The 16,609-nt window shown below is 33.8% G+C and overlaps 1 protein-coding gene across 2 annotated transcripts in view; it reads right to left on the bottom strand.

The window, feature by feature from the left end:
- SNF4Agamma (SNF4/AMP-activated protein kinase gamma subunit) overlaps window positions 1-16,609 on the bottom strand; it is a 224,026-nt gene that overhangs the window by 120,794 nt on the left and 86,623 nt on the right. For both annotated transcript variants that reach the window (XM_065362399.1, XM_065362400.1), the window contains one exon: window positions 11,425-11,467. In XM_065362399.1, coding sequence (XP_065218471.1) covers window positions 11,425-11,467 — 43 coding nt within the window. The remainder of the gene's footprint in view (window positions 1-11,424; window positions 11,468-16,609) is intronic.

Below are 16,609 nucleotides of genomic sequence, written 5' to 3'. Positions count from 1 at the left end.
GTTTTTTAAAAAATTTACATAGAAAAAAAAAATTTTCACACTATTTTTTTCAAGGTTTTAGTAAATAAATTCTCAATCATTTGTATTGAGAAGGAGAGTACAGGTTTTTTTTTTAAAGGGGAATATTTAGAGAAAATTCCAACGCAGGAATCGAAAATTTTACGATTTTTTTAAAATTTTACATCTTCTTAGCCAAAGAAGGCTTTTTCTCGAGGAGGGCTTAATTCAAGTGATTTTGACACAAAAAGTGAGAAACATTGAAAAAAGTCTGCCATTTAATTTTTTTGAATTTTTTTCCAACTTTGTGAGACTTCACATCAAACACAAACAGTCAAAATTATATAGGACCCAAAAGAGATTTTTTTATTGAAAAGAACGCTGTTTGAAAGATTTATCACCAGTAAATTAGGAATTTTTCCTCGACTTTTGTTTTATTTGGGGGGTTTTTCTTGAAAAGAGAGTTATTTAAAAGAATTCTGACGCAGAAATTGTGAAAGAACAATCTTCCCTATTTGATTTTTTAATTTTTTTTTCAATTTTGCGGTGTCTAGCACCATTTGATTTTAGTTGGAGGTTTCGATTTTTAAGAATTTTTTTTCATAATAAATACCTAACATATTTTTTCTGGGAGTGAGATAATTTTGTTTCTTGCTGAAATCAGTGAAATCCTAATAGTGTGACAACCTAACACACGATTTCTTCAATCTTTAGAAAGCTTTTGGTAGACTAAATTTTGAGGGGGGGGGGAGATTGAGGGGTAAGATAAAAAATGAGTTGTTGATATGACCAAAATTTTAAGGCTCCGTAATCCCCTTCCTCTCTATCAAAATTTTACAAGATTTTAAAATTTATGCTTTCAGAAAAACCTCAACTTTGAACTTTTGAAATTTTCGACGAATATTTTTGATATGAAGTACTCAAAATTAACTCTAAAACGCAGCAAAACAAATTTTCTCCAAAATACAGCAGTCTCAAGCAATTAAATTTCAAATACGAAATTTTGAGCCAAACTTCGGGCAGGCATGGAATGGCCCAGTTCACACGTCGCATTCACTTTGGAATTTTAGGGATATGCATGCATAAAATCGACCTCATTTTTATGTATAAACATTGCAACCACAAACTTCATTGGTTAAGAAAATTTACGAACAACGAAATTCATTTGACCAATCAGATTTCGTCGTTCACAAATTTTACCCAAGCAGTAAAGTTCGTGCAGTTTGTTTAATCATAAAAATGACGTCATTCTTATACATGCATACATATTGCAAAAAAATTGCAAATGCATGATAATAAAGAAGGGTTTCCTTCAACCCTCTGGAGAATTAGTACCGAAATTATCGATTATTATTTTATTTGATTATCGAAAAAAAACTCGTAAAAAATTGAGCCAAGATGTCAGTGACTCAACTTGAGAGTTTTTGGTTCAGAAAATACCCCATAACTTTGCCCCTTCAATCTCTAAGGAAGGCAAACCAAATACTTTTCGCTTATATAGTTTGGGTTTTCATACCTCGAATGGACCATTCAGGATACATTCAACCAAAAAACACAATCGACAGTAGGCAACTTTCCAACCAAAGTTGAAAAATTACACTCATCTTTGAGTAGAAAATGGCCGATATTCGAGATAAACGACATTATTTTTACTCTCAGCCCATAAAATTGAATACGAGTATTTCAAAGTACCGGAAGGCAATTTTCTTTCGATATAGGACCCGTTGTTACCTTTCGTCATTTTCAAAGACAGGAAACACATTATACTCGTAGACGATTTTTTCAGCAAACTTGAAAAAAAAACACACCAAAAACTTGTCTAAAAAAATCTTTACCAACGAAGCTAAAAGCTGGTATCCTCATCTTGCAAAATTTAAACAAACACTCGAACGTCTTTTCATAGCGAATTTAAATTCCATAAATAAATAAGACGAAATTCCAACATGAAATAAATTTCTTTAAGAGCATCTAGTTTACTAAATAGGTAACTTCAGTTGAAAATGTTGTGCATTAATTTCCCTCAAAATATCTAAAGAATTACAAATCATCTTATTTTATTATTCTTGCCACTACATCATCGAGTTCGATAAAAATAGAATTTTATGTTTCACCACGGTTGGTATTATTTACACAGATTCGTATGCATGAAAAATAACACAAGAAAAAGGAAAAAAACTAAACTAAAATGACGACTATTTCCAGTTCATCGCGAATCAACTGCGGATGTTTTCGCTTTTCTTACGAGTATAATCTACGTAGGTATGGTAAATGTAATTCACGAGGTAGATATACATAAGTATTTCATTCCCACTGAATAGCGTATACGATACATATTATAAATGCGAATTAAAACGTTGAAAAAATTATCCAACGACCTTGGTCACAACTCATTTCACGTTATAAACAAGCAAAGTAAATAAACTCAGCTTCACTCTAGTTACATGCTACATAATACTATAATGTATTAAGAAGCGTAACCGCGTCCGTAGTGCGGTTGTAGGTAGGTACTTAGTTCGCTATAGCCAGCACACCACATACTCGTACATAAAATGTGGCAAAAAACAAAAGTGTAAAAATACCATTAATAGTATACGCAGTATGAAAATTAACACCAAAAAAACCTATTTTTAAAAAAGGCAAACGACCTGTAGCTCGCGAATTGTATTAACGATGGCGCTATTTTCAAGTCCAACCGCTTACGAATGCGTTTTTTTTACACTCGACGCGACGTATACCGCACGAATCAATCGTATTACGCGAAAATTATCGAATTGCAACCTTAACCTCATTTTAAAAGTGTGCGGTGAACGATGAAAAAATTAAAATCAAGCTTGACTGAGACGCGGACGCGGTACGTAAAATTTAGCAGGCCGATTGGTGGAAATATTCGTCGACATGACGAACGTTTAAAATACCATCATCGTGGCCGGTCGACTAGCTCGACGTTGATGCTGGCAAGTGGCAAGGCAGTGGCACGCTTCACTAGACGGACGGGCTCGTGCCCTGCTTCGTCATCAACATTCAACAAATGCATATTGAGTCCCCTGGCGACGGTCTGCAGTCTGCAGTTTGCACTTGGGTGAGATATGGTACTTTTATATGCCGCCTAATGCCATAATGCCGGTGCTAGAAAGGTCGCGAGGTGTCGTTCTCGGTGTACCGGTTTCAGGTTATCCTTCGTCGTCGCCGGTATTTATTCGAATCAGGAACTTAGGTTTAGATAAATTGTAAATTCATTAGGCTAAGTATATGCACGGTGCACGATTGGCAGGTAGGTATAGGTACTTCCATCGGGGAAGTCTAATCGCGCTGACTGAGTCTTTGTTTCGAGGTTGTCTATATCTCATGCAGGCAATTATTCATTACATTAATGGTCGAGTGATTGAGCAAAATTTATGTATCAATTTGGATACCCCTTACAAATGCTTTTAACGAACAACTGGAGGAAAAAATAACACGCGAACTTGTAAAAATATTCAGGGATCTTCGTTTGCCTTAAACCTCTTTAAAACATGATAAGACCGCTGAGATCAAGTATAAAATATTTATTTCGTGATCAAGTTTTACGAAATTGATCAAAATTAACATAGAGGAATGAAAACTCGTGAAAAATAAAAATTTCGCTCTTGACTATCTGACTGCGATAAAAATAATTTGGAAAACAAATTTGGGATAAAATTTTGAAAACAAAGATGAAAAAAGTAAAAAAGACAGTAAATCGAATCGACGTTCCCTAAAGGCCAAAATACTCGTATATACACCGAAATTAGTACTGTATCACTACACTCAAACCAGCTTCTTCAAAATTACACAAAAATTTATTTAAAATCTGCCAAAAAGCCCAATTTTATTTTCATTAGAATTTCGTTCACAGTTTTGAGTTTTGCAACCAGGCAGAAAAATTGTTTTTTTTTAAATAGCAATCTTTTGTAGGTCGTTTTTCAATTTTTTTTTTTTTTTAAATTTGATGGATCAAGGAAGAAATTACGAATTATAGCCAAATGACCTCAACAAGACGTGAGAAAAAGGTTTCCTCCCCCTCCCCCTTCCTAAGAGCTCAAACTTTGAAAAATTTGAAAGTTTTTCCGGCGTTTGAAGCATTTCGAAAAAAAGAACTGTAATTTTAAGAACTATACAAATGACAAAAATGAACGTTGAGCTTTTAGAATGGTTTAAATGCGACGATATGGAAGTACATACTAAAGACACCAAAAAACCACGTGAACTAGAAAAAAAACCTAAATTTTTTTTTAATTTTCGAACTTTGATCTCTCACTAGGAAGGTTGAGCATTAACCGCAAGCTTAAAATTTTTTCGCCATGATTTTTTGCAAGACTCCATTAAATTTCAAAAAAAAAAAATTGCAAAATTATCCATCAATTGCTCACTCAATTCTTAACAATTTTTTCAACATTTTATCCACGTACCTACAACTAAAAAAAGCAACTTTTCAACTTAATTTATGGAATTTTTTGAAACAATCTTACGACATTTTGTAGTATTTTTACGATCTTGTCTGCAGTTTTGGACCATTCAAAACCATTTTTGGATCAGTAATATTTCAATAATGTCAGCATTTATATGAGGAGCTGAGAATCAAAACTCACATTTGCCAAAAAAAAAAAAAATCGTTTTATGGCAGATTTGGATATACCGTTTTACACACTATAATGTGACATATTCGGTTTTTTTGGATCAAAGTCATTTTGGTGTGAAATTCACCTTCAAAACCAAGGGTTAGAATCAAAACTCACATTTGCCAATGGCAAATGTGAGTTTTGATGAAAACTTAGTTTTGTTTGCAAAATTCCATAGGGAAAAGTTTGATAACAAGCTGAATTTTGGTACACGGGGGTTTTTTGATACGCTGAACACGAATTTGGTGTGTCCAGGTGAATCCGGTGTACGCTTCCCCCTTTTTTGTGGACCTTAAGCCCCCAAATTTGTTTTTTTGCGTTTAAGTCCGAAAATATGCAATTTTATGCAAGATTTATGTTTTTTGGGTCGCAGAATACGAATTTGACAATATTTTTTTTGTAGGGGTGGGGGATGAGGGGGTTAGGGGGGCGAGAAATTCAAAATTTGACTATAATGATGTGTGATATGTCGAAATGTATGTTTTTGAGGGTGTAGATCACGAATTTGACAATATTTTTTTTCTTAGGGGTCAATGGTGGGGGCTGAGGGGTGAAAATGGTTAAAAATTCAAAATTTGACTATAATGATGCGTGACACGTCGAAATGTATGTTTTCGTGGTTGTAGATCACGAATTTGACAATATTTTTTTCGTAAGGGTTGATGGTGGGGGATGAAGAGGGTGAAAAATTCAAAATTTGACCATAATGATGTGTGATATGTCGAAATGTATGTTTTTGAGGGTGTAGATCACGAATTTGACAATATTTTTTTCGTAGGGGTGAATTGTGGGGGATGAAGGGGGTGAAAACGGTGAACAATTCAAAATTTGACTATAATGATGTGTAATATGTCGAAATGTACCAAGTATGAATAATTCAACTGAAAGTGAGTAATTTTCATCAATTTACTCGATTTTAGTTTGTTATAAAGTCATTATAGAGGTTTAATTTACGTTAAAACTCCGTGTTTTGCCTACTCTGCTACATAAATAGGAATAGAACAAATTTTTGCACGTAGATGCACGGGAAATCCCAGGGGCTAGTACTTCAGATAGTGTATTTCAAGATGTCATTTGCCATTTTTGCCCCCGAATGCCCCGGAGACGACAACAGTCAATTATAGTGAAAAATCATGGTGAATTTTGTTTAAATGTTACAAATTTTTTCTTCCAGGGACTTTGACGGCTCTCCAATAGAAAATTCTCCATCCCCCACCCTTCACCTTTTCTACACCTTCAAAAACATACATTTTGACATATCACACATCATTATGGTCAAATTTTGAATTTTTCACCGTTTTCACCCCCTTCATCCCCCACAATTCACCCCTACGAAAAAAATATTGTCAAATTCGTGATCTACACCCTCAAAAACATACATTTCGACATATCACACATCATTATGGTCAAATTTTGAATTTTTCACCCCCTTCATCCCCCACCATCAACCCTTACGAAAAAAATATTGTCAAATTCGTGATCTACACCCTCAAAAACATACATTTCGACATATCACACATCATTATGGTCAAATTTTGAATTTTTCACCCTCTTCATCCCCCACCATCAACCCTTACGAAAAAAATATTGTCAAATTCGTGATCTACAACCACGAAAACATACATTTCGACGTGTCACGCATCATTATAGTCAAATTTTGAATTTTTAACCATTTTCACCCCTCAGCCCCCACCATTGACCCCTAAGAAAAAAATATTGTCAAATTCGTGATCTACACCCTCAAAAACATACATTTAGACATATCACACATCATTATAGTCAAATTTTGAATTTCTCGCCCCCCTAACCCCCTCATCCCCCACCCCTACAAAAAAAATATTGTCAAATTCGTATTCTGCGACCCAAAAAACATAAATCTTGCATAAAATTGCATATTTTCGGACTTAAACGCAAAAAAACAAATTTGGGGGCTTAAGGTCCACAAAAAAGGGGGAAGCGTACACCGGATTCACCTGGACACCCCAAATTCGTGTTCAGCGTATCAAAAAACCCCCATGTACCAAAATTCAGCTTGTTATCAAACTTTTCCCTATCGTCGTAATTAAAACAGTGAAAAAAAATTTGATTGCAAATCTTGGAGTCAAAACTCACATTTGCCATTCTTTGTGTGGATATTAAAGCAGAAGGGAGCTAGGTAAAAATCAGTCAACACAGGGAATCGTGTTCTAGTAGCGCTATCTAATGATTCATTTTGGTATTATAAGTTTTTTCAACTGGCAACACTACTAACTCAGTTTTTCGCGTTTTTCTCAAAATCGTTTATGGTGGCAAATGTGAGTTTTGATTCTCAGCTCCTCATATGTACAATGTACATAATTTAATTGTGATCTGTCACGAGAAAACCAGGTTAGTGTCCAAAACGTAAATTTTACAGAACGGGCATTTGAAGTTTTGAATCCATGTGTTCGGGGATCTATGATTCGTAGGTCCGTGAAACTTGGACCATTTTTGACCACCAGGGATGCCAACATAACCTGACATTTTTTTTTCAAAATCAGGGTTGCCAAAGGCCAATAATCGAAATTTCCCTAAATCGATTTTTTCGTTTTTTTAAAATTTCGCACCAAAAATTTCGCAAAAACTACTAAGAATGAATTATTAACATAAAATAAGTAATTTATTGAGTTTTTCAATTTTTTCAAAAAACTTGTTCAAGGTGAAAAGAATTGATTTTTCCAGCTTAAGCCTCATTCAAATTTCAAAAAAACGGCCTAAATCCTACAAATGTGAGCGGATATCCACAAAAATTTGCATGTTGACTCCCCCGGGCATACATTTTAAGAAAATGAAAAAAAAATTTTTTTTTCATTTTTTTTGTAGTTGCTCTATTTTTTTAACCTTAAATTTAGGGTCAAAAGAATCGTTCGCGAACGTTTTTACCACCACAGGCAGATTCTGCACCCTGAGTACTACCAATATCCATCAAAAAAAATATATCGATTTTTTGGACACTAACCTGGTTTTCTCGTGACAGATCACAATTTTTCAATTTTGATTAAAATTAACATTTTTTTGGGCAGGACAAGACTGGAAAACGGAAAACTGAAACCGAAACCGATAAACTGATTGATAAAATTGGTTGAATTTTTCTGTAAAAAACTGCTATCGAAATTTAAAACTTGAAATTTCGGCTACATACAGAATCGTCGCACCAAAAATACAACTGGAACCTTCTTGTATCTGTTTTGGGTGAAGGGGGGAGGGGCTTTTACACTTGAAAAAAAGTGAGAAGACGTCTCGACTACAAAATTTTGTATCTTTATTATTATTAATCCATCAAAGACTACACTTTTTATACGGATTTTTTGTATTTTTATTTCAGTTTTTTTTTGCAGCACTAATTGAAAGTATGTCTTTAATTTCAACTCGTAAGGTTAGAAAAATAACATTCAACAACACACTGATTTTTAAAAAACACGAATAAACACCAACACCTAAAATGAAACCGATATCTAAATTGATGAAAACTGAAGCTTTTATTCTAAAGTTCTAAAGTACACTTTTATTCAATCAATTTTGCCAGCATTAGATTTGAAAGTCATCCCCCCAAAAAAAAGAAAATAAGACTCATCAATTTGGGAAAAAAAATGTTTCAGTGCAAGAAAAAAATGTTTAAAAATTTAAAATAATGTACTTTTTTTTCAAGTTTTGATAAAATTTCCAGAAATAGAAATACGAAGCATCAGATCAGAATAAAATATTAAACATACCTACTTCAACAAAAAAAAAAAAAAAGCAATGACAAATTCTATCAAGCACCTTATAGCCTACTAAAAAGCCCCTCTCACCCCCCTCTCCTTCCTACAAATAAAACAAATGAGAAAGTTGGCTGAAAAATTAAAAAAAAAAAAAAATTGAACCACATTTTTGATACTAACCACCTTTTTCCTTTCTCCAGAAAAGAACTCGAAAAAATGTAAAAATCAATTAGAAATACACAAAAAACTTTAAAATGTGGAAAAATAAAATAAAAATTTTTAAAAATAGAAAATAATGCCACAAAATTGAAATATGTATGTAACTACATTTTGTCCATTAGGAGCAAAATTTGAAACTGCAAAAATTAACCAAAAAAAATTATTTTTGTTGCAAAATATCAAAATATTGGAAACATGTTTGATATTTTGTCGATATGTGAAGAATATTTTTCCAGCAATAGCAAATGCTAAAAACAAATTAAAATACAACTCAAAAATAGAGAAAAATAATTAAGTTGGAAGAATTGTTTTCAAGGTTCAAAAAATATGAAAAAAACTCAGCTCTCGCTCCCCTTCTCTCCACCCCCCCCCCCCATAATCTCGAAACTTGATGTTTGGATACTCAGCATAACTCATCATTTGATTACTCTCAATCAATTCCAGCATTTTTTTCCCACTCGATTTTAAACTCCCTCTCTACTCTTTTTAACACTTCTAAAAAAAAATCAAAACGAGTCAAAATTTTTATCCAGAAACGTCCCCATTTCAAATCCTTCAACCCATCGGTCAAACCTAATCATCAAAATTGACAAAAAAAAAAATTGATCAAGACGACGACACCATACCTAATTATGGGGAAAAAATACTCCTTGGATTATAAATTTAATTTTGAGCCTCCCCCCCCCCATCTACCCCCATATTTCTGTAGTGAATTAAAACAACGTGATAGTCAAAAATATCGGATGACAATCAGCCTAAAAAGCTACCTACGTTGTACAGAAAACTATTACTCGTATTTCCCATGTGTAAGATCACAGAATCCCTTATCTATAGTTCCTCTTAATTAGGTACATTTTCAACGTAAACCACCAATCAATGTACGAGTATAGTTACGTAATTCAATCGAGCCAACTTCGTTCGACATCGACAAAGACATCGACTTCCATTCAACAAAAAACGTCATTCTGTACCAAACTCTAAGAATAATGAACTTTCGTAACCAAAAATCACTCTTTCAAGACGTACGTATAGTAAGTAGGTAGGTATGTGTGCGCTGGTCGTCAGTCGTCATTTCGTCAATAAGCCACAAATACTTACAATACGAGCTTACTTAAGACCACATAACATTAGCGGTTCCTAATTTTCTAATTCATTGGTACACGAATGGTTTTTTTCTCTTATGTACTATTACCTACAGAGTAAGTACATAAATGTGTCTGCGTGTGCGTAAGTATACGAGCAAGGTTTCTCTCTCATCTCGTATAAGTATACCTACGAATGCAATAAAGTATAGTCGAAGAAAAAAAAAATCCTCCCGAGTACCATTAATTATATCAACGCGGTGACAATGATTGATCGCAGACGTACCTTTACCGAAAATTTTCATTCGAGATCAGCATCCAATGAGCTCGTGCTTGTGCACTCGCCTTCGCCTTCGCCTAGTCATGCGTCAATACAGAAGCGTTAATCAACAAATAAATATATTCAAGTTTGGTTAACTACATACTTCAAACCTCATACATAGTCACATACGTACAAACAAAGTAACCCAACTATGCAGAAATAGTAATTGGTAAGTTACATTCAAAATACATAAATGTTATGTAAGCTGTGATTTTTGAACGATCAAACAAAGGTAAAACCATCCTCGAAGCATTTAAGAATTTTTTGGAAAATTTAAAAAATATTTCTCTGAGGCGAATTTTTGACTTTGAAGAAAAATATCATCTACTGGGTAGTAAAATAGAACAAGAAAGGGTTACGATGTACCTGAATTTGTAATGTGCAGTTTAATTGCTTGCAAAGTTATCAACAAAAAAAATACACAGTTTTCGCTTTCAATATACATTAGGTATTATGAAAGGAAAAATATAGGAAGCTATAATATCGAGAAAAAAAATACTGTAGTTAGGTACCAGTACTTAATAATTCGCAAAAATTCCATAATTTTAGGTTTCAGAAGGCCAAAAGAACAGTGCTTTGTCCCAAAATCCCAAAAAAAAATATACTAGTAATAAATTATGGCACTTAAGGTAGAGAGGTAGGGTTAAAATTCAGCAATACTACATTACACCCCTTGAAAAAGAAATACCTCGCTATCATCGATCTATCGAGTAATTTGGTGATTTACTCAAAAAATCGCCACAAAATACAACCCCGCCCTTCGATGACCTTAGTTCGAATGCAAAAGCGGAAAACAAAAACAATTTTTTACCAGGTAATTACACACGTTCAATTACGTAAACAAAGACTATAATTTACGGCAGCTTCATCGCGTATTCGTAACGAGTACACCAAGTACATATAAAGATACCTACAGTACGCGTCTTACTCGTAAGTATAAGTATTTATAAATTTGGAAAAAATTTCATCCGTTCGAATGTTGAAAAATATCTTTGGCAGAAACTTTTTCAAGGTAAACTTGCACAGCACCGATCTCAGCAAGTTACATAAAATGAATCATATCGATTATTATACAATATGCCTTATATTATGTGTCCCGTCCGCTAAGGTAGGTATACCTGCAGAATTCTAAGAGTATCCAGCATCGAAAAGAAACACGTCTCGATATCGTGCCATATCGACAAATTTTCACCACAAAGAGTCATTATAATATGAGAAAATACACGATATACGATATAGGTGGGTAGCTTTTTTTTCACAAGTCTTACGAGTGCAAATTTCGCACGTGAAGGAAAACCGGCAACTAGTCACATGTAGTTTATATGGTGTCAACATGTAAGTAATCAAATAAATAATTACACGAGGTTTATGGTTCGCTCGTATAATTAACCTATAATGAAACAGCGTACGATTTTTTATTATTCTCAACTCAATTATCGGGTACTTACCGTGCGATGGAACATCGTGCTGATGGTAGGTGACCGCTGCTCTCTGCAATCAGACAAAAAAAATGGCTATTTTAGTTACATTACAAGTGTGTATTAAGAGGTAATACCAAACGTACGTATTATTCGACCATATATTTTACAAGGCGATTTCCTTGAAATAAAATCAACCAGGCTGCATGGGCCTTTACATTACACGAATTCATTCCCTATAGAACGCGCCGCCGTGACTTTGTTAATTTTAATTATCGTATTCCTTTTAAGATTTCATGTGTACCTGTGTATCTTACGAGTACGCTCCACGCCGCCGTCGACTGCCGCTGAAATATTCATAATAATGTTTCTAATTACGAATTCGACGAGATAAAGGTATACCTATTTTCGAATTTCGTATAGCATTTCACAGCTCGATAAATTCATACTGTACACAAAGTGTAAAGGCATCGTATCAAAGTACTTATATACTTTTCAGAATTCGATCGTAATACAGAGTTTATAATATTCAAAGCAACGCGCAAGCAGTAAATTAATTTTTACGTCGTTGTACAATATTCGTCGTGTATTTCTAAAACGAAGACTCTTTCCTCAGTTTGTTCAATTTATTGAAAGAAATTAATCAAAAACAATTGGACTATCGCGTATGTTTATTACAATCATATGCAATGCAACGCGATGCAATCGACACTTAATGCAGCAACAGATTTCGAGTTTAACAATATACGAGTAGGATGAGGGGAAGGGAGAAGATTTTTCAATTTTCTTACAACAACGTAAACAGCGGCGATCAGAGTAAGCTTACATAGGTATATTATGTTTGAATTTGATGATCCTTTCTACATTTATTTAAATAAGTACATATGAGCTTTCCCTCACAACAAAAATCTGTTTACCCTGAAATCAAAGCCCCAAAAAATAGAACTCTAAACAGAACATATTGAACAAAAATCTTCCCCCAAAAAGAAATATTTCGAACAGACACTGTTCTCATTATCCATCTTCTATTAAAGACGCCCTAAAAATTGTTTTGAAAAAAGTCAGAGGACAATTCCATACCTACCAGTACATAGAACGATGAATTTTTCTACAGTAGACAGATCTACATCACACATATCCAAAATTGAACACGTAAACAAGAACGAATTAAAAGTCAAAAACTTTTAATACAGCCGATTCCAGGTGCCATCCGAAATGATATTTTAGAACAGGTATTAGTAAACCAAACGTATGATACTTTACTTACTGTTCAAGCACCAGCACTTCGGCTGACATTTTTTTAAAGAGTCCAGTCCAGTATATATTTTAGGGAGGGGAGAGGGAAAATTTTTTGGAAACATGTAAATGGGACTCAAGATAAGAAAATCAATCCACTGGGTCAGTAATGATAATATGAATTTAAATTGAGCACATTATCGCTATAACAACAAATATCTCATGGAAGAATTGAAGATCGTACTGATCCCAGAACTGCTCAAAACGATCTGAAACTGTTTTGAATCAATTTAAAGTAGAGGAGGGAGGGATGGATGGATAGAGATTATGAATATCAAATTTTAGCTTCTACTCCAATTGAATAATTTCTTTGACCAGAAATTCTGAATTTTTTGGTTCGGATACCTCTCCTCATCCTCTACTGTTGCTTGTCAAAAAATCAAAACTTTATAGTTAGGGTAAGTACCTAATTGACAAAAAAAAAAAAACATAATATTTTGATTAAATTAGTGAATAGATTAGCAATTGGGGGAAAAAAAGTAATTTTCCTTCCTGATCCACCCAACAATATGTTCAATTGGGAGGGAGAGTGAGAGTCAACATTTATTCCGTTTTTTTTTTTTTTTTTTTTTTTTTTTCATTACATACCTAATTAGTAATTATCTACACAAGAAAATTTATTAATTTTGGATTTTTTTAAATTCATACTTTTTAAATTTTCTTTCTCCAATTCATCATCACTTGAGAAAAAATTATTGTAAGAAATTCAAAATTTTTAAATGAAAAGCAGAAAAGTTAATTTTTCCTACAAATTTTAATATTTTAATGAGAATGAGGAGGGGGGGGGGTGTCATAAGTTTGTCGGTTTCTTTTTTTCAATGCTACATTACCAGAAAAAAAAATTGTAAAAAAAAGAAGGTAAAAATAAACAGAAAATGTAAAAGTTTACTTGAAAAATGGGAAACCAATAGTTTTTCAGATACATATGTGTAGGTATTTTAATTTCTAAGGGGGCGGGGGTAAAAAATCAAAATTGAATTCATAAAAAATAGAAAAATAAGTGCCACCGGTCAAACAAGCAGGACAACCCTTTTTCCAAAATACCTACTTCAATTTATGAGGAGTGGATGAGAGGAAGGAAAGGGGGTCAACAGAAGTCAAATTTTTTCAGAGAAAATTTTTTTATGAAATGTTTTAATTTTAAAGAAGGGTAAACTTGATTTAAAAAATGGTATAAAGCACGACTTCTTGGCAATTTTTTCAAAAAAAGCAGGACAGAAGCAGGACAGCAGGGCAAAAAACAGAACAAAACCAGGATAAGCATGACTGCTAGGCACCCCGAGGCCGAGATCACATTTATAATGTACTAAAAAATTCAGCTTTAAAAAAAGATTCTGATATGTTTTCCAAGTTTCAAAATATTTTCATCGATTTTTTTTATCCAGTATGAAAAAAAAATCACAATAGAGCTGCATTTTCGAGTAATTCTCTCAAATTCTTATGCCTCTGGAACTTAAAATTAACATTCACCGTTTTTTTTTGTTTTTTTCTTTCAAGAGAAAAACCCAGAACCAGAATTTGATTGAAATTAAAATTTTGTAGAGAAACATTACTTCGGGTGAATACCAAGATTTGGTTGAGGGGGGGGGGGGGGGGGGGGGTTCAAAGTAATCCTTCAAAATGCAATTGGGTTTTTCGAATTTAAATTTTTATTCAGGGCTATGGTTCATTCTAATTTGTAGTGTTGCATTATTAAAAATTGTAGCACTGTTATGAGCTTAAAAAAAAAAAAATTTGAAAATGTTGAATGAAAATTTTGAACTTGAGCTTTTTAATTTGTCAGCAATCCAGAGGTAAAATCTGGTAATAATTTTAAAGGAATTATGATATTATCTTAAATAGAGTGTGGTTGTTTCCATTAGTCTGACAATTCTGCTGAAACTAATGAACGATAATATTTTTATTTTTTCCATTCGTCAATCTTTATCAATGATTCCTTTTTAAACTTGAACTGGAAAATTTACGCAATCAACAACACTCAAACGTAGGAGCTAAGTTTGCTGCAATACAACTTCTCGAAGGAATATTTCCTCGAGGTAACGAATTAATCTTTTAATCGTAATAAAAAAAAATTTAAAACGCCTTGAAAATGTTTATATCTAAATTTTAACGTTAGTCCTTTCGATGTAAAAACCCAACTGTTAGTACCTACGAATTTAGCAGATATCCCATCCACGCTAACGCGTTGAACACTTGTTTACGCATCGACAGCGTAGTTTTTCATTTAGAATAAATTTAATTTCGAGATGAATCGCGATTACTGCAGCATCCAAGTGAACTCGGGATGTCGTCAAGAATTGTAATTAAATTTCTTCCATTTTGTACGTAAAACTTATTTTCACAAAAACGTTGTAAACTTTACAATCAGTTTGGTAACGTTTATCGAAGTCGCGTTTCTAAATACTTGAAAGATGGAAGGGTACAAAAACTATGACAAATAACTTTCATTTTCGTTTTATTTTTGAAACAGTGCATTCTCGGCTCAAAGGATAGATAATACTGATAATTAACACACCTTCCTCGTTTTCACAACTCTAAATAGGACACCTTTATATTATTGTGGGTTGTTATAAGGATTATAATTGCTCAGTTTCAAGATCTTAAAAATTCATACTTATCCCCCCCCCCAATAAAGGCACAGCACTAATCACATTATTCCCAATTTTTCAACAAAAAAAATTCCAATTTTCTGTATTTTTTGTCAACATTTTTCAGGAAGGAAAAAATCCAAACTCTCGCATTTTCCTACGGAAACTACAAACACAATTTAGGAAAAATCTACTGCTTCACGAAGCACGACAGTCTCAAGTCTACCTATTATCTCTATACCTCTACGTGACCCAACGTTGTATTCTAAAATTTCACATCCAATTACGAAGAAAATACCGCACAGCTGTACACACCTTTTAGACTATAGGCACCTTAATGACACTGCACCGCACCTCGAGAAAATCCTCTTTCCGCGTTCACGGCCAGTTCGGCCGGATTCATTAGGTCGTAAATTAGCTTAAATTTAATCAGATGATCAATTTTTTACCTCATACGGATGACAGTTGAATACAATTTATTCGTTAATAGTAATTAAGAGATGGTTATAAAGGTCGAGCTCGCGAGCTCGCAACTCGCGAGCTCGCAACTCGCGAGTAAAGTTGTTTACAATACGACGACGACGAGCGACGACGCGACGCGAACAATACATTACTCTAGCTACATCTTGGCAGCAGACAAACGCATACACGTACGCGTAGATCCGAATTATCGCATCCGTACATATGTATTGTAGTTGTACATTAATCTTCCTGTATTTCGGAAGAGGGAACCGGGAAGAAAACAATATTTGTAAATTTAACCTTCGTTTTTGAAATACACTTTTCATTAATTTTAAATCTACCGCATCAGATGATGGAAATTATTCGACTGGATTGGATTTTCGCCGGTGTGTTGTTCTCCGCGATGACTAACCGTCGTAATTTTTTTTCTTCAAAGTATTCAAGGTAAAGCGATAAAAAAAATCCCATTAACGATCGATTTATTTCGATTTTATGAGATTTTCACCCCTTTCAGGCCCTGATCCGAGATAAAGGAAAATTTTGAGGTCGTCGAGGAATACGATTTTGAAGAAAGATGGATTTTATGGCAGGCCCCTTCACCCCTTCTTCCATTCACCATATTGAATAATTATTCAACTATAGTTTTTTTCATTGGTTTTTTTGATCAATTTTTTGAGCGACAGTGTTGAGAGAATGGACGGGAGGGAGGGGGACAGAGCTACGGAGGGGGTTACAGGAAATTGACTACAAGAGAAACAAATAATGTCTAATTGGAAACAGACTCGATCCGAAAAATATATACCTACCTAACACAGAACGTAGATAACTCAAATACTTACGATGTGATGACTTTCTACGAGTATGTCAAA

The sequence above is a fragment of the Planococcus citri genome, chromosome 4 (genome assembly GCF_950023065.1).
Source record: "Planococcus citri chromosome 4, ihPlaCitr1.1, whole genome shotgun sequence".
In the NCBI taxonomy this organism is placed as follows: Eukaryota; Metazoa; Arthropoda; class Insecta; order Hemiptera; family Pseudococcidae; genus Planococcus; species Planococcus citri.
Note: the sequence above shows the minus strand (reverse complement) of the source record. Positions and strands in the feature narration are given on the sequence as shown.